The sequence below is a fragment of the Rhipicephalus sanguineus genome, chromosome 7 (genome assembly GCF_013339695.2).
Source record: "Rhipicephalus sanguineus isolate Rsan-2018 chromosome 7, BIME_Rsan_1.4, whole genome shotgun sequence".
NCBI lineage: Eukaryota > Metazoa > Arthropoda > Arachnida > Ixodida > Ixodidae > Rhipicephalus > Rhipicephalus sanguineus.
Genome location: NC_051182.1, coordinates 150,185,094 through 150,202,869, shown reverse-complemented (window position 1 = coordinate 150,202,869; position 17,776 = coordinate 150,185,094). Strand labels below are relative to the sequence as shown.

General features: G+C 47.5%; 1 protein-coding gene across 1 annotated transcript in view; it reads left to right on the top strand.

Moving 5' to 3' along the window:
- LOC119400240 (meiosis regulator and mRNA stability factor 1) overlaps window positions 1-17,776 on the top strand; it is a 55,675-nt gene that overhangs the window by 18,542 nt on the left and 19,357 nt on the right. Inside the window, exons 6-11 of the mRNA XM_037667249.2 lie at window positions 313-488; window positions 1,849-2,027; window positions 2,596-2,795; window positions 4,750-4,983; window positions 13,880-13,925; window positions 17,464-17,678. Coding sequence (XP_037523177.2) covers window positions 313-488; window positions 1,849-2,027; window positions 2,596-2,795; window positions 4,750-4,983; window positions 13,880-13,925; window positions 17,464-17,678 — 1,050 coding nt within the window. The remainder of the gene's footprint in view (window positions 1-312; window positions 489-1,848; window positions 2,028-2,595; window positions 2,796-4,749; window positions 4,984-13,879; window positions 13,926-17,463; window positions 17,679-17,776) is intronic.

The window sequence follows — 17,776 nt, the reverse complement described above, 5'->3', positions numbered from 1 at the left end:
GCACTTGCCGGGACCAAAGGACGAGTCATTATTATCAGATCTTCTTAACTTTTTGTGGTCTATAGATGAAATTTCTCCGCTACGAAATTCCGTGACAACACTTTTTCTTGCGTCCCGTCAATTTCGTTGTAGCGGGATTTGACGGTACTACTACTACTACTACTACCACCACCATAACGACAACGATGGAACGGGGTAGACTATAAGACAGCTTTGTTGTAATACCACAAAGGTTTCTGTTCAATTGTCAAAGACAACTTGACTTTGAAACAGAGCAGCGATGATAGCCACTTGCACTCCAAACTTTTGCAGACGGGTGCGCCGCCGTACTGCCCGCTTCATGACAGTGCCAAGCCCATTGCTGGGGTAGCCGGCCCGGCTAGACTTGTGGCAAAGCCGCTTCCCGAAGTGTGCTTGCCTCGCTCAACGTGGGTGATGCAACTGCGGAAGCTGCTGGACGTGCACGACGGCTCCCTCCTGTTGGACAGGTAATTGTGGATTTGCATGTGCCTATGACCTGAGGTGTTTCTCATGCTGACTGTCACTTTCCAGATGGTGTGCGATTTAGATAAACAAGAAAGGCACCCTCCTTTTCATTATCTGAGCAGACCTTTGTGTGAACATGTGCTCTATTGCACTTAAAGCAGTTTGCTGGGCTACTTGGAACACTGAACTTTTATGCGTTTCCACCGCCTAAGTGAAATAGGAGAAAAACATGCAGACATGGAAAGAAAAAAAGAACAGTAAGAATGCTTACCGTCCCTTTTTCTTTCCATGTCTGCATGTTGTTTTGCTATTTCGCTTAAGCACTGGAAGTACATCAAAGCTCAATTGCACATTCGTGGCATGTCTTTTATTCTTTTTATTAGGCTTGGGCGAATATTTGAGCACTTCGAATATTCAAATCAATATTACAGTATTCGAATTCGCTTCGAATCGAATTTACGTTAGCGAAAATTTCGAAGTATTCGAAATGAACGAGTAGGTTTATATTAATCCGCATGTAGCCCCCCCCCCTGTAAAGGAGGTTTCACTGCAGTGGAAGGGTGCTATACCATGTCTACACCTGTCCAGGGGAAATATACACTGCTGCAAAGCCCCCCTTCAAGCCTAAATGAACGTATTACCCTCACATCTATTCGTCATTTTTTAAGTTTAGAAGCTTGTTAAACCAGCTTATATGCTCTAAGTAAAGCAAAATTTTAAAATGTAACGTATTTTAGGGGTTATCACTTGCATTCTACCAAAAGTCAAATCCTGCTACTATTCAAAGTTGCTTCCACTTCTTTTGAAAAAAAAAAAAGAATGACATTTGCACATGCCTTGTTTCAATTTCAAAAAATACTGTGCAAGTTAGTTGGGTCAGGACAACTACGCTAAATTTTCTTTATAACATGTGATATATAATATTTGAATTCAATTTGAAATTATTTGACCAAATCACTGTTCGTTTCGAATTCACTTCGAACCTAAAATTTACTATTCACACAAGCCTACTTTTTATTGTTGTTTGTCGTACATTGTCGTTATTTTTTCTTGTGATCTCTGCATTTACTGTTCATATTTTTACCTGTGGTATCCTATGTGTGATATTGGATATCATTGTTTCTCGCGTTTCACATGCTATTACATATTTATGCTATTACAAGCTTAAAAGTGAAACTTTGACCTTGGTTTTCTCCTCTAATAATAAACTTATGATGCTGACATTAATTGCACTAGACTTCTCAGAGTGCAGGTTATCTATATAAGCTGATTCATTGTTTCACCTTCGTGTTGAAATGTCATGTAATTTGGTTTGCGTGACGTGGATCGCAATTGGCTGACACGATGTCTCCTGCCACGCAGCTTTAAGGTGTGTTACCGGGCCGAGTTCGGAGCACTGCCCATCGCAACAAAGTTGGAGAAGTGGCAGGCAGGCACTGTGCCCTTGGAACACCTGGTGGCATCAGTGCCAGGTGTCAGCATCGTGTCTTCAAAGCGGGGCTTCAAACGAGCCAAGCGGGAGGAGTCACCCAAGCATACAGGTCAGCGTGCTAGCACGTTGCGTTAGCCCTTTGCGACGCGGTGTCCTTATTTGGAGACATGACTTACTTGTGCCATTTCCGTACACTGTTCTCAAGGAAGCGATCACAAACGCTGAGATTCTGGTAACTGGTAAATAAAGCATTCATGTTGCCTAATGTTCCTTTGTATCACGTCTGAGCGAAATATTTTGCTCCTCACGATCGTTTTCATGAAGGCAGTACCATGTTTAGTGAGATGTGAGATGTTGGACGTGGGGCGGTTCGGCAGGAATTTCAAAATATTTTTGTTTTGTTTTTTTAGGAATGCCCACTGACAGCAGATAACTATTGCAAGTAGTTTAAGTGGGTCGCTGAATTCGGTTTATTAAGAAATCTAGTGTGACTGACTACACTTAGATCATCATTTACATTGTAATTGACATGTAACATTGTAATTGTAATTGACAATGCTGTTTTATATTTATCTTGTGCTTGTATTTTTATGAAGAGAGAAGTGTTGGTGAGTCAGAACTGTGCTTTGCTGCATGTAGCCTGACCCTCGCTGTTTTTTTTTTTTTTTTTTTCCCAGCAGGCATCGTAAAGGGATCTCCAACGGAAAAGCTGGCGTTGGAAATGGTGGAACTGCTGAGCCGGCAGCCTCACTGCCGGCTGGAAGTGGGCCGGTTCACCGGGGTGTACCAGGCCCATTTTTCCCGCACCTTCTGCACACTCAACTACGGCTGCGCCAAGGTGGCCGACGTCATGGCAACCATCCCGGAAGTCGTCGAGGTGCGGCACTTCTCTGGTGCTATAGTTGGTTTCAACCTAAGAAAATATGCAAGCTCCGCCCACAGCACTGCGGCGCGTCTGTCCTTCACCTGCGAAAGACGGTCATGGCAGCTGGTTTCCGATCGAACCGTTTGTACTGTAGTGATAAATACGGTTACCGTAGAGAAACAATGAAGAAGACGGTTGTTGTGGTTGGTGCTTGTGCTGGCTCCGTTTTTGGAAACTGACTGCTGTCCCGTCGCTGTCCCGCCTCTAAGACGCTCACCGTACCGAAACTATTAAACGCATACTATCAATTGGTGGAGGTGCGGGGTAGCAGCTTGGGGCCATGGCGTCAGGAATTGACGAGGCGGGGGGTAGAGTCCGAGAACGAAGTTCCAGGGTGAAGAACCCAGCACGCAAAAAACATTTATTTCTCAAAAAACATGGAGGGACTCTTCGATTTTCGAACTCCTGGCATCTCACTGGCAGCCAGAGGTCAGCCAGCTAGTTCCGGTCCTGACCAAAAATAACGTCATGGTCATGTGTATTGAAATCCCGAGACAACCCGAATATTGCAAAATCGAACTCTCTGACAACCAGCGTAAACGCAAGGAAACGTTACCGCCGTGTCAGCAGACGAAACTTTGCGCCGCGTGAGCGTCGGTTCTTTCTGCATTGCCGCTTGGAAATATGGGGCTAGGTTTGCCGAAGAGCAGAAGTGATATTCTCGAGCATACGCATTTGGGATACGATAACATAAGTTCGCAAGATCACGCGTGACTTGCCCCGTCCGTGAAGAAAAATCCGCCCCGCTAAAGCCTTAACAAGCTCAACTCTTCGCAGTGCATGTAACAATCGTGGTACAACGCGATATGTGAAATCTTGCGAAAGTGATAAGCGTCCCCGAAAGCGACAGCTGTTCGCGGCAATCGCACACTATGTCGCATACTCGCGCTGATCAGTTTGCATTCTGTCTTAACTTTAGACATGTGCTATGTTCGCCTCCACTCATAATTGCACCATCTCGCACGGCGGAACGGGCTTTAAAAGATAACGCCTGGCGTAATGGCAATGGAAGGTGAAGTCCCCAAACGCCCGCACTTTGATCCGTCAAGTCCTCAAAAAGATGGCGACGAGCGCGCATCGTCTCGTTTTAGCATCTGATAACCAGAAACCTTCCAGATATCTTCCAGAACAAATATTTTCTGGCAGCTTCTGGCGACCCGCTTGTAGGCAGAATTGCCCAGCCAGAGAAATACGCCGACTGGAATTGCGCCGGGCGCAGCAACCCAAAAACGAATGCGCTCCGGGAGAAAAGTGCGGGGGAAATTATCGGCCATATTCACTGGGCACAATGGCGGCGTTGCTATGGTTACAGATCGTGGCGTGTTATGCAGCGGTGGCGATGCGGCAGCGGCATGTGCGTTTCCGCGGCAAGCCGTTTTGAAGATTTTGACGGCAAGCCGTTCTGAAGATTTTGACGGCAAGCATCGCCGCCTGCCTTCGGGTCGGTGTGTGGTTGACAGAGAGTGGCGATCGAACAATTTGGAGAAGACACGGAGGGGACGATCGAGCAATTCGGAAGAGACGCGGAGGGGACAATTGTGAAAAGCAGAGAAAGCGCGCAGGTGGGGAAAGGCACTGCAAAGAAGCTGTCATCGCCGCGCGGCGGCTGTCTGCCACTTCGCGCTTCACAAGTACACGAGAGGGCCCTTTTTGCACACCTGAATGAGAGTTTCTGAGTACAAAACGTATTATACAACCACAGCTTTTCGCGGTGCTGAACGTTGCTGCCGAATAATTATATTTTCCGGGAACGTATTAACCGGAACGTATTACACACAGCTGTATTGGGTTATTTTTAATTTTCGCGATTTCGAGCGCAGGAGCCGGGAAATCGTACTAAGCGGGAACGTATCAACGAGGTTCTACTGTATATGGTGCACTCCACCGCTTGTTTGAACCTCCGCAGGTCCTAGGCCACGGCTCCTATGGTGTCATAACGTTAACACACACGGAGCAGATGAAGCGGTTTGTCTGGGACATCGAGCGCCTCTTCCAGAAGCCTGGTGCCCCCAAGACCATGTCGATGTCCAGCCTCCTCGAACACTACCAGAGTGCATACGAACGGCCACTGGAAGTGGCAGACTATGGGGTGTGCACCCTGGACGATTTGCTGGAGACACTGCCTAGCGTAATGTTAACGGTAAGCCATGTACAACTTTACTGAATTTTTTGCAATGAAGCTGTCTTAGTCTGCCCTGTGCCGTCATCGTTTTCGTCGTAGTATTAGTAGTAATAGTAGTACAGTCGCCGACCATTTACTTGGAGACTGTGGGAACCGTCGAAAAGTCCGAATAATTGAGAGTCCAAAAAAAAAAAAAAAGGATTCACTGGAGGAAAGGCACCTTTATTGGCTCAGTGACCTGAAGGCTTGTCAATGCGCATCTGCACACATGCACACTTACGCGCGACCAAGTTGGCATGTACAGTGAAACCTTGTTAATGCGTACCTGCCGGGAACGTAGCATAACTACTAGAGCTGTGCGAATAGCAAAATTTTGGGTGCGAAGCGAATTCGAATAATAAAGATTGAGTGCGAATCGAATCAAATAATTTCGAATAATTTTCGAATATTTCTCAAACATTTTTCGAATAATTCGAAGTGAAATTACAGAAAAAGTTGCAGAGAATCCCTAAGTATGTTCTTGTGAGATAGCAACATGAAAGTGTTTCTTTTCGCTAGGTTGATGAAGCGCTGGTGGGGTCATATTTCATAGTTGTCTTTCTTATCAAGAATGAGGCAATGTAGAGGCCGAATTGTATTTAGTACATGATTTGGTGCAACCAAAGTGTTGCCGACAACACTTTACACGTGATAGGCAGAGATGCCATTTCCTCAGCCTCTCCTTCTCTTTCAACTTCTGTGGAAGGCCAACTGATGTGGCAGACAAGGGTGTGCTCCCTTCAAGTCCGGAGTTCCAAATCTGCCTTGTAGGCATCGATATATAAGAACATCTGAAATTTTGGATGCTAAAAAGCTTCGGCGTCCGATTTTTCGGACTTCCTGCCCAAATTTCAGGTCCAAAACAGCATTAATTGAGCCCCCAACTCTGCCACATCTTTCATCTCCATATTGGAACCAGCGTTTTCTTGAGTTAATACATTTGCGACCGTAGCGGAGCTTGAAAGGCAGCTTTGCCGCAATACAGGGGTGTGATGAGGTGAAGCATATTGAAAATCTAGGGACCACTTCCAAACGGACGTTGACTGTCTCTTGGCTAAGTTCAACCGTAACGGACCTTGAAAGGCAGCTTTGCCGCATTACGGGGGTGTGAGGAGGTGAAGCTTATTGAAAATCTAGGGACCACTTCTAACCGGACTTTGTCTCTTGGCTAAGTTCGACCGTAACGGAGCTTGAAAGGCAGCTTTGCCGCAATACGAGAGTGTAATGAGGTGAAGCATATTGAAAATCTGAAGGGGTCATTTTCAACCGGACGTTGACTGCATTTGTCTTTGGGAAGTTCGAATAGTTCGAATAGTAAAATTTCAGTGCGAATCGAATCGAATAGCAAACACTATTCGAAAAATATTCGAAATTTCGAATATTCGCACACCCCTAATAACTACACACTAAACGGTAGTATGCATTACCACCAAGTAAAGATTTGCATCTCCTGGCGTACACCATCGCCGCCAACAAAGAAATAAATAGAGCGTCCCAACAGATACGGTCGATCCCGGATATATCGAATTATTGGCTATATCGAACAGTTGAGAAATTTCCATGAATTTCCCATGCAAAAGTATGGCACTGGAGCGCACGTATGTCGAACTCCCACACAGCGAAACATCCGCTATATCGAACGCTGCACCGCGCCAAAGCCCAGAAAGTGCATTTTTCCTAACAAATATTGATCATTTTTCGGCCGCGTTCTAACAAGTTCCGATCTCATCACGCACAGGTGCCGAAAAGGCGTTATTATTCCATTGCGTTGATCTAGCTTGTTGCGCAGCACTTGTCAGTGCACCGGTATATTTGATGTGCGGTCCGCAGGTTTTAACGCACGGGCATAGTGTTTTTCAAAATGAGAATGCGATGTGACTCGGCAGCCTCATAGTAATGTTTGCATTCCTTTCCTTGTTTGTTCGCGCACAATGGCATGTGGACCCGAAAAGCATGGCCTTCGAGATGTGCAATCTCATGACGTATTTTTGGTGTTTTCAGTTTTAAAATGCATATCTCAGAGGCTACGCTTTTTTTTTCACATTTCTCGCCAAAGCTGCGACTGCCTTCTTTAAAGGGGCCCTGCAACACTTTTCGAGCATGCTCAAAAAGCGCTGCCGATCGGTAGTCGAGGCTCTCGAGAACACGCGAGTCAAATATTATAGCGATGCGCACGGCCTGGAATTTACAATAAATTCTCAAAGTCAGCTGAAAATCGCTCCTTCTTCTCTCGACAAATGATGTATTAGTCGCAAAATATGACGCGATTGTCGGCAGTTCCACCATTGGCTGATGTTATAATCACGATAACACCCTCATTATTACTTTCGTTGTTAATTTTGAGTTCAATAAGTAGATAATATGTACGTTTATATTATGTTATCGCGTTAAAAACACCGAACAAACATTAATATTAGCACTTCCGGTCTCACCGACAGCTCGTCTGCTCGTAGTTGCGTGGTTCCGTTTTCTTCGCCATGCGCAGTGCCGAGAACGTGAATATTTCTGTGCTTTTGACCATCGCCGGTTGCCGTTGAGAGTGGCAGCCGTTCGAGTGTTGCCTCGTCAGCTGAGAACTGCATCGTCGGCACGTTCTCACGACCGACCGAGGCACGGGCGCAGCGTGTCTCCGATAACAATGCTGGCGTCCGGTAATGGCGGCGCTTCGGGGTCGTCTGCCAGTGCCGTCTTACGAGGCGGTGTATCGGAGTATGGGCCGAAACCGATCTCAGCTGTCATTCGTTCCAAACGAGCGCGCACGTTTGCTTCCATGGTTGGCAGAGTGATGAAAACACTACGGCGTTCGAGGTGCACACCCAACATTACCAAACCGACGCGCAGTTTTCAAGCACGCACGATACACAGCGCGATCGACTCCGCTCGACGAGAACGACACAAGCCGACCGGAAGTGGCGGCACAGACCACGTGGTTGCGCCGAGACGCCAGAGAGAAAATAATGAAAAAAAATGCCGCCGGCGCTGACGTCGCCTCCTCGCACCTCCGCCCTCCCTCCCTCCCCTCACGCCGCGCGCAGCTTTCCGCGCGCTCGCTGCGTTGAGTTGAGAGAGAAAGCTGCGGAACGTGATCTCTATAATTTGGTAACACCACTTAGACTTGACGGATTCGAAAAATTTTTGCGGCATATGACTCGTGAAGAGTCATACGTCAATAATGAGACTATTCCAATATAATTAAGAAAGGTGTTGCAGGGCCCCTTTAAAGCCACAAGTGTCATCGCTATCACCAACATGTCGACGGTGGAGAAATGTTTCTTTGTGTAGCATTGTCATTGTCTCTCACGGCATGTGAACTTGTGTACTTCTCGCTTCATTCTTGATAAATCTTCACTTGGGCGTCGAACTAAACATTGTCCCGCTCGTAGTCATAAAAATGATGACCGGTGCTTGGAGCGACATCAAGTAAAGCACAGTCGTGCACCGTTTCCTTGCGGGCCTTGGTGTCAGGCGAAGACTTTGGGTGCGTCATGACTGCTGACCACGACGTACGGTGCGTCAGTGAATTTTGCAACATATCGGATGGGAGCACAGCGAGCCACTTCATCGGTGCAGATAACAATGTAGCTCTCTCTGACTGTATCAATGCCAAGATCATGGCTCACATTGCCGGAGCTGCGGAAATGGACCCGTGCGGTTTGAAGATGCCAATGCCGCCGCTGCCACCGCTAAACCCTTTACCGCACTACAGAGCTCGCATCGGCGTTCAGGGTCGATCACTGCTGTTGTGGCTGAAGGTACTGAACTTGCTTATTTGGAAAGCTTCAATGATATTGACGATGACTTGATAAATTCACGGCACGCAAGAAGCAAGGCAAGTTTGTGGACTATTTTCATGCGAAATAAAGTGCAGTAACTTGCAAAAGAAAAAGTTGTCACCTTGTTCTTTAGCATATGTGAGCGAATCATGTTCGCGCTTTTTACGATTTCCGAAAACTGTTGAGGCCTGCAGTGCTTTAATTTAAGCCTTAAATACGCATATATTGTATTTCGAATTCTCGATATATCGAACTATTTCGCGGTCCCCTTTGAGTTCTATATATCCAGGATCGAGTGTATTGCCTAAAGTGCCCGCCGCGAAGCCTTTTCTTTCTTTTTGTTAAAGTGGAGAAAAGAATCTCGCACGACCACCCGATAGCGCGCTGTGGCGACGCCAAAGAGCATTTCGAAACTATTACAGAGTCCGGAATATGCAGTGATCGACATAGTGACAGAACAGACAGTGTCTGCTTTCCGCGATATATGTGCATGTCTGCACCGCGATCTGCTACTAAACGAAAACTGACGCACTTTGAAATGCAGTGCGGCCACGTGGAGCCTATTGTCTTCTGGCTGGTTGTGTGCAGTGCGTCGCCTACTTGGCTCATGCCGTCACTGCCGGGCCGCTTGCTGTACCGCACATTTGTCGTGGGAGCGTCCTTCGTACCCACTTCACTCCAGACCGTGCACCATGGAGGAAGCGATGCACAGATGCCGCGAGTAGCTTGTTCGGTTCACGCAGTGATGACGAGCTTCCTGCAAGCAATGCGCACTCTGCAACACTCTAGCAATTCTGGCAGCATACGGAGGAGCGTTGGGTGGTTGCCTAATAAAAGCGTGCAGCATGGTTACAACAGCGCTAAGCTTGCTGTACCATACGCATGCATTTAGCATGATAGCGTCAATGCAGCAAGGTTTCTCGGCACCCGCAACTCGCAACGCTCAGCTCCGCAACAGCGATCTGCTTTCATTTCTACAAAGTGGTGTGTGCACGGCCCCGCACAACGAGGCAGCAACGATCGGCGGCCCAACGCTTTAGGTTGTCGCCTAATAAAAGCATGCAGTAGGCTTAAAGTAGTGCTGCACCGCACGCGTGCCCGAGCAGATAAAAGATTGCTGGCGATAAGTCATGGTGGCACGTTTGTCGGTGGCTGCCACCTCTCCTTCGTTCTTTCCCGTTGCTTGCCCGCAAAGGTGTCGCTGCAATCACGCGGAAGTCTGAACCGGTGATCGACTGATCTCCTCACTTTCCGAAAAGACTGAAAACCTTTCGCGGTACATTGTGGCGTCAGGAAGTTCAGCGGCGCAGTAAAATTTTATGGCACAAAAAGTTATTGTGGTATGCAGGGTACACACGAACCAGTAGGCATGGGTGAACCACTACGGTGCAGTCAGTGAATGCATTGGGCTCTATGGGACTCGGTCAGGGATTCGTCGCAACTACGTTTTAACTGTTAGTAAGCTTAGAGTAAGCTTAACGAGGTTTGACTGTATTTCAGCCAGGGTTTGGCCATCACTGTAGGTCAACAGTAGCACTGTTGCAGCCTGCGCTAAATCCGCATTTGATGGCTGAGGTGTAGGCGGCGTGTCATTATCGGAGTCACTGTCTACCTGCGCTGGTTTGAGGACCCGACCTCATCGTCGTCCAACTCGGTGAAAACTCCCGAGCAACTTTGGATTGAGGTCCACTGCCTTACACCTGACGAATAACCGCTGCTTTTTCCGACATCGTTGGTGTCCTTTAAGTTGCCGCATTTCTTCATTGGTACCGGCAGTGCAGGAATGGGTGGTATCGGAGCCATTTCAGCAGGATCGGGCTTCGCGTGCCAAGCAGCGCCAAGCAAAAAACAAGAAAGCAAAACACAAAGCGCGAGACGCAGCTCAGCCTCAAGCTCCAGTGTACTTTTAGTACACTGTACTCAAACGCCGTACCGGGCTGACTCAGAGTGTGGCTTGGCTTGGCGTTCAATGGATACCTGACTGGCTAAAGCCAAAAGGCAACCATTACGCATAGCCTCAAACATAGCCTTCGGGATCGGCATTTGTAATTTCTGCATGGATTTTGACACTGGCACGACCTTCAGCCATAGCCACTGCCACCTTTCAATTCTGGCAACCTAGCGAAATATAGTAGACCTCAACAGCTTGTCATGGCGTTCGAAGTCGCACTCGATCAGGCAGCCGGAGTCCAAAAAATTGAATGGAGCACTGTGGGGCGTCCGAATTCTGGTCGTGAGTTTACATTACAGTCGCCGACCGTTTATTCGGACTTGGCGGGAACCACCGAAAAGTCCGAATAATCGGGAGTCCAAAAAAAAGGATTCACCAGAAAAAAAGCGCTTTTATTGGCCCAGCGGCCGGAAAAAACTTGTCAGTGCGCGTCTGTACACACGCACGCTTACGCGCGACCAAGTTGCCCTGTATTTCAACCAATGTTTGGCCACCCCCATGGGTCAGCAAGAGCACTGCAACGGCCTACGCTAAATCCGCATTTGATGGCTGTGGTGCGGGAGGTGCGTCATCACGGCAGTCACTGTCCGCATGCGCTGACTCGAGTAGCTGACAGATGATCTCATCGCCTAACTCGGCGAAATCTCCCAAGCAACTTCCACCTGGTGAATAATCGCCGCTTTTTTCGCCATCGTTAAGGTCTTTTAGTTGCCGCGTTTTTTTAGTTCCGACGGTGCATCGACGGCGCACATGGAATGAGCGGCATCGGAGAAGTTTCCGCAGATCAGGCCTTGCACGCCACGGAACAAACAAGGGAGCGAGACAAAGCTCGGGGCTCGGGACGCAGATCAGGCCTAGCCACAGAAATGTCTGACAAAGCAAACCCTCATACGCCAAATGGAAACGACGTTGGGCTAGTTGATGTTGCAGCGCTTGTGTTGTCGTACTCTCTTTGTCCGAATTAGGATCCGTGCCGTACTCGTATGCGCTGTCATTCACCCCAAACGCCACACCGAGCTGATTCCAATCTTGGCTTGGCTTGGCCTGCTGTTCGGCCGTGGCAGCCGTTCAGTGGATACTTGGCTGGCTAAAGCCAAAAGGAAACAGTTACGTGTAGCCAACAAATATAGCCTTCGAGATCGGTAATTTCTGCATGGATTTTTGGCACTGGCACGATCTCCAGTTATAGCCAGTGCAACATTTCAGTGCTGGCAACCTAGCAAAAATATTGTAAACATTGCTGACAGCTTGTCATGGCGTTCAACGTTGCACTCGATCAGCCAGCTGAAGTCCGAAAAATCGAACGGCGGACTGTGGGGTGTCCAAATTTTCGGTCATGAGTTTACATTACTTCAATGGGACGAGCGGCGGTGCCGCGAAGGTGTCCGAATAAACGAGCATGTCCGAATAAACGGTCGGCGACTGTACTTCAATGAGGCGAGTGGCGGTGCTGTGAAGGTGTCCGTATAAACGAGCATGCCCGAACTTTTTGGCATCCAAATAAGTGGTTGGTGACTAGTAGTAGTAGTAGTGGTAGTGGTAGTAGTAGTAGTAGTAGTACTAGTAGTACGTGTCATGCAGGTCACGTGACCACAGGGGTGAGTGAATAAAATATAAACAGAACGAAATGGTGGTGATGATTACTTTCAGTAAAAAAAATACTGGGAAAGCAATTCACACTTTCATTATTTACATTAATTAGAGACACATTCATTTTAATAAACCAATCACGCGCTTACAGCTTCACTGTCCAACAGTTTTCACGGCGTGGAACTGGGTGAATTTTTTAACCCTTTACTTCTAATACTTTCTGTGTTAGCCGCCGTGGTTGTGGTGCTCGGGTGCTGACCTGAAGGTCACAGGTTTGATCCCGGCTGCGGTGGTCACATTTTCGATAGAGGTGGAATGCTAGAGGCCCGCGTACTGCGCGATGTCAGTGCACGTTAAAGAACATCAGATGATCGAAATTTCCGGAGCCCTCCTAATCGTATCGTGGTTTTGGGACGTAAAAACCCAGATATTGTTATTAACGCTCAATGTCTAGGAACAAAGCTACCCTTTGCTGCTGCCACTGTGGATGGAACCATGGTCGCTGGCATCACGACCAACATGGCAGAAGATAAAAGCCAATAAGGTCATATGATGGAACGCACTGTTCTGGCTTTTGTGTCGTCTGCTGATAACCGTGGCAGTGCGGACTTCAGCACATTGTTCCGCTTGGCTTTTGCATTGCACATTTGCGGTGCTTGATGCTCGGCATGCTCCAATACTCCGTTTCTTGCAGCAGATGCATTCGCACCAAAAAGTAATCCAATAATTTTACCACCCGTGATGGCATTTTTTTTTTTTTCGTTTTTAGACTGAGTAATGAATGAAGATGCTTTTTGCCTTAAACATAAACGAACCTCATTATTTATACGGTTGTCAACATGGTTGTTCTGGATCGCTTAGTGTCTCTTTGTTTTCGTATGGTGGCCTCTGTGATTCGTTCCTGTATTGCGCGCAGTTGGAGCCAATCGTGAAGGCCACGTTTGCCACAACAAAATTCAAGCGCAAGTTTTGTGGACTTACACATTTTCTTGACCGAATTTCTTGCCAAGCTTCCTCAGAGTTGTACTCAATGTATGAAAAGAGCATTGGGTTGTCATAACTCTGAGCATAGCCAAATATGTCAAAAATATGTCGAAATCAGCAGTAGTTTGATGCCAGTGCATAATGCAATCTCTTACCAAGACCAGAGGATGAGTGAGATTTATCGAATTTTGTGGATGTGTGTGGTCTGCCCATGAAATTCTGCTGCAGCAAAATTCCACGACAAGTTTCTTTGCTTCATGCTGTCGATTTCGTTGTAGTGGGATTTGAGTAACTGAACAATTCAACTCTGACTAGCTAAATTACTGGCCTTTATAAACGTTTGTATTACGGAGCAAAAATGAACTCATGAGCACATGGCACACCAAGTGTACTGGCACAATATTTGTCAGCATTACCCTTCAAATAAAATTCGACGATATTCGATTTCATATTCAGCTTTCCTCTGCTCTATTCAATTCAAAATTTGCTGTTCTGTGTTTTCACACACCTGGTTACAATTTCATCTGGCCTATTGACATTGACTAACGCGTGAATTTCTTTCTCGTTTCTATCACAGGTGGAGCAAAAAGAAGGCAGTGTATTCATCACTTATCCTGAACCAGGTGAGTGTTCTTCGGAGACCTGAAGGTGGAGATACTGCAGGAAACATTCAAAACGCTTCAGGCATAACGAACTTGAGCTGTTCTCTATGTGTAACCGAGAGCATCATTAGAACAATATTCCACCATGTTCCATCATGTTATATAGATTAAGATTCCATCATAAGGATAAGATAAGCATCATTGGATAAGACCGCGTCGCTGTTATCACGGTGAATAGTGAACCTTAGCTGGCATTAGCCCAACACTTAGCATCATTTAGCCATCCAGTGTATGCCATTGGTAAGCCAACATTATCAATCAGTTAGCTACCATTTGCCAACACTGGCAAATGTTGACCAGTGCTGGCGTAAATAAAGTAGGAGTAAATAAGGTATAAATAGGAGCAAATAAAGGGCATAAATAAGGTGGTATAAATAAGGTAGGCATAAATAAAGTGTAAATAAGCATGTAAATAAAAAATATGCGGGAAGCTTGCACTAAGTCGCGTAAAGCTTGGCGCAGTGAAGCTGGTTGATCCTCAGCTCGTTGTGCTGCGGCACAGGAATCTCAACGCCGGTGTTGATTGGGTCCAGCGTGCTTGGCCGAAAAGCAGCAGCCAAGAAACTGCAACGAGCAGGTCTGGAATACGCACAAAGCTTGCCGCTCTGATTGTGTTCAAATCGCTGTCCCTGAGCCCACCGTCCTTCTCCCCCCCTCTTCTAGCTCTGCGCACCCGCGTTTATGCGAGGCCAGCTGCGGCGTTACCGGTTGCTAGGCTACGCTCAACGCTGTGAAACCCGGCTCTGCGCATGTGCGGCCTGTGTCAGAGCAGCTGCGGCACGGTGGAACTTGGTTGTGCGCAGCCTCTCTGTTCGTAGACGTGGTTTGGCTCCGCATGCGTGGCTATGCCAGGTGTTGCCCAGCTGCGGATGCGGCTGGTTGCTAGGCAACGCGAGGCGAGGTTTTTGGGTCACGACAGGCATTTTATGCCAAGCTAGAACAGCTCTGTTAAAAGTGTGAATGAGGTGTAAATAAGGTAGGCTAGTAAAACGCCATTCAAGAATTGCAGGGCAGTTTGCGCAAATCTGCTCTCGCACATTAAAAAAAAAGAAAAGGAGACTACAATGTATTCTGTACATTTTTGTGCAGCTATGCATTGCATAATAGCGTCTCAGGTAGTGCTCATGTTCTTGCTTTTCTCTTTACTTTATCAGCAACAAACATGGAATCCCAAGTTTGTATGGTCACGTGCATTGTCACTTTGCTGCACAGGAATGAAAAGCATGTTTCTCATTTGTTTACGTGTCCCACGAATAATTTATTGCATTTTGGAATAAAGGAAAGTCATAAAAGTCTAATACTTATAATACTGCGTGTATGTTTGGGCTGTGCTTACTTGCAAAATACGGTTATTCACTGGAAAGAGTTGAAAAATCTGCTGGCTTCCATTTTTATGTACTCCTGCTACTCGGCAGTGTCTTTTCTTGTCTGCTGAGTTTAGCACGTTACATTGGTGGGCAAACCGGGGAGCCACTCGGGGCATATGTTTGCAAACAAGGCGAGGGTCCATAGGCCATACAGCGCATGCCTCGTGGTCCTTATTTCCAAGGGCCTTGACGAAGTATAAGGTCTGCCTTCATTCCGATTTCTTAGAAGTTCATTTCTGCAAACCGTATTTGCACATTCATTGTACGTCTCAGTAAGCATGACATTCTTTTAACAGCTATTTTTGCATTACGCACATTACAGCGCAAGTTTGAGGCCCACATACACCCAACGCTACAGAGTACCGTTGTCATAGGCTGCGTCATTTCCATGCATCATCACATATGTTTGGCACCCTGTGGCCATCATTGGCCCTTGCGGCACAAAACCCTGCATAGCATCATCATCATGGGGCTATATACAGTAGAACCCCGCTGTTACGTTCCTCACTGCTGCGTTTTCCCGGCTGTTACGTCGTTTTCCGCCGGTCCCGGCATAGCTCCCATAGGATACAATGTATTGGGAACCCCGCTGTTACGTCGTAACTGTCGGACCGTTCCCGTATGATACGTCGCGAGTGCGCCCGGAGCCGACCGAGTGACTACCAAAGAGAGCGGCCATGGTGCATTTTCACGCAGCTTGGCCTCGTTTGACCGTAATATTAGCCGCATGAGAGGCGCAAGCAACAGAATCTTTCAATTGATGCAAACAAAAGCATGGCCTTCGAGATTCAAATTGCAAAGATGGCGTCTATGACGTAACTGCTCGCGAAAGCAAGGCCTTGAGATTGGCATTTACTATTGACAAAAGCATAGCCTCTGAGATTTGCATTGCACAAACATGGCGTGTATGACGTAATTGCTTGCGAAAGCAAGGCCTTCGAGATTGGCATTCACTTCTGCCATCGCGTTGGCGTAGACTCATCATCATCGTTATTTGTCGGAGAACGGGAGGAGTTCGAGCTGGTTGGAGCTCGCATGGTCGTGCGTGCGGTTCGCGGTCGGACTCGCCGCGCCGGTCGTGATTGCGTGTGCTTAGTTCTTTCATGCCTACAGCTGTTGGTGTTAAAAAAATCACATACGTTGATTACCATTTCTGTGGATAAGGCCGTCCTAAGCTCCGCGTTTCTATCCATCGACTAGATCGCGGCTGAGCGCGCTAATTTTCGTGCTACTCGTAAGAATTGAAATAAAATTCTGTACCACTAAATATTTTGCCGTTTTTCCTGTTTTTCGGCTCTTACGTTTCCCGTCTCTTACATTTATTTCCTACGGTCCCTTCAAAAACGTATCAGCGGGGTTCTACTGTACTCGGTTACCACCTAACAAAAATTCACCGACAGTTACGATACTGCCTGATGCGAATTCTGAGTACGGCTGTTTAGGTGTTTTGATTTTGCAATAAGTTGAGGCAAATGCTTCTGCATCAGCGGCGTGCATATCTGGATTCGGTTGTCGGCGACGTTGAGCCTCTGCTCGGGCAGCTCGTTTAGCAGCAGCAGCAGACGACGCGCTTTCACCAGTTGGGTCGCTCATTCTTCAGAAAGAACTGGCCGAGACTTTTGTATATAGTTCACATTAAGAAGAGAATGCCGTGAGTAGCGTGACTGGCGCAGAAAATCTGGTGCAGCCCATTTAAAATCATCAACCGGCACAGACAGAGCATAGCGCGACTGCCTTGTTAAGTGCCCACAGAACTGCGAGGCAGTTCTGTGGGCACCTAGCTCACATTTTTTCTTATATCGGTGTCACTCGAGCACTTTTGATCACGATCAGGGCCGATCCGGATTGGACTTCTTGACCGCGATCAACAAGTTTGTCACTGCTATATGATACAGCCTAATCCGGATCGAGTTTAGCGCAGACGTCAGCCAGATCGCGATGTGCAGATCGCGATCGTCGTGTTCCCAATCTGGCTTGATCATGACTAAAAGGGACCTGATCCGTATCGAGCCTAATCCAAAACGGCCCTGATCGCAATCAAAAGTGCCCATGTGACACCGGTATTAGGTTGTAACCGAGTATAGGGTAATTGAACTTCGGGAAAAAAGACCAACTGCCTGTCGCCTTTTCAGCGCAACCCGATCCGACGATGGAGTGTGCGGAGCGCTTGCGCCTATTCGCCAGGGAACTGGTCCATCTACTCGGCCCGACAGGCGACAAAGGCATTCCGCTGTGCGAGCTGAGCAGCGCCTACCAGCACGCGTTTGGCCGGCCCCTTTGCCTTGCCAACTACCTGCCGTATGGGAAGCTGCCCCATTTGATACAGGCCATCCCCGACGTTGCTGAGGTGGGTGGAACTGTGCACCGTGTTGCAACGTTGCACCACGTTGTCCACGGGGTAAACCTTTCTCGCTCGAAGTAAAAGAGGCAGAAGTTCAGGGGAAT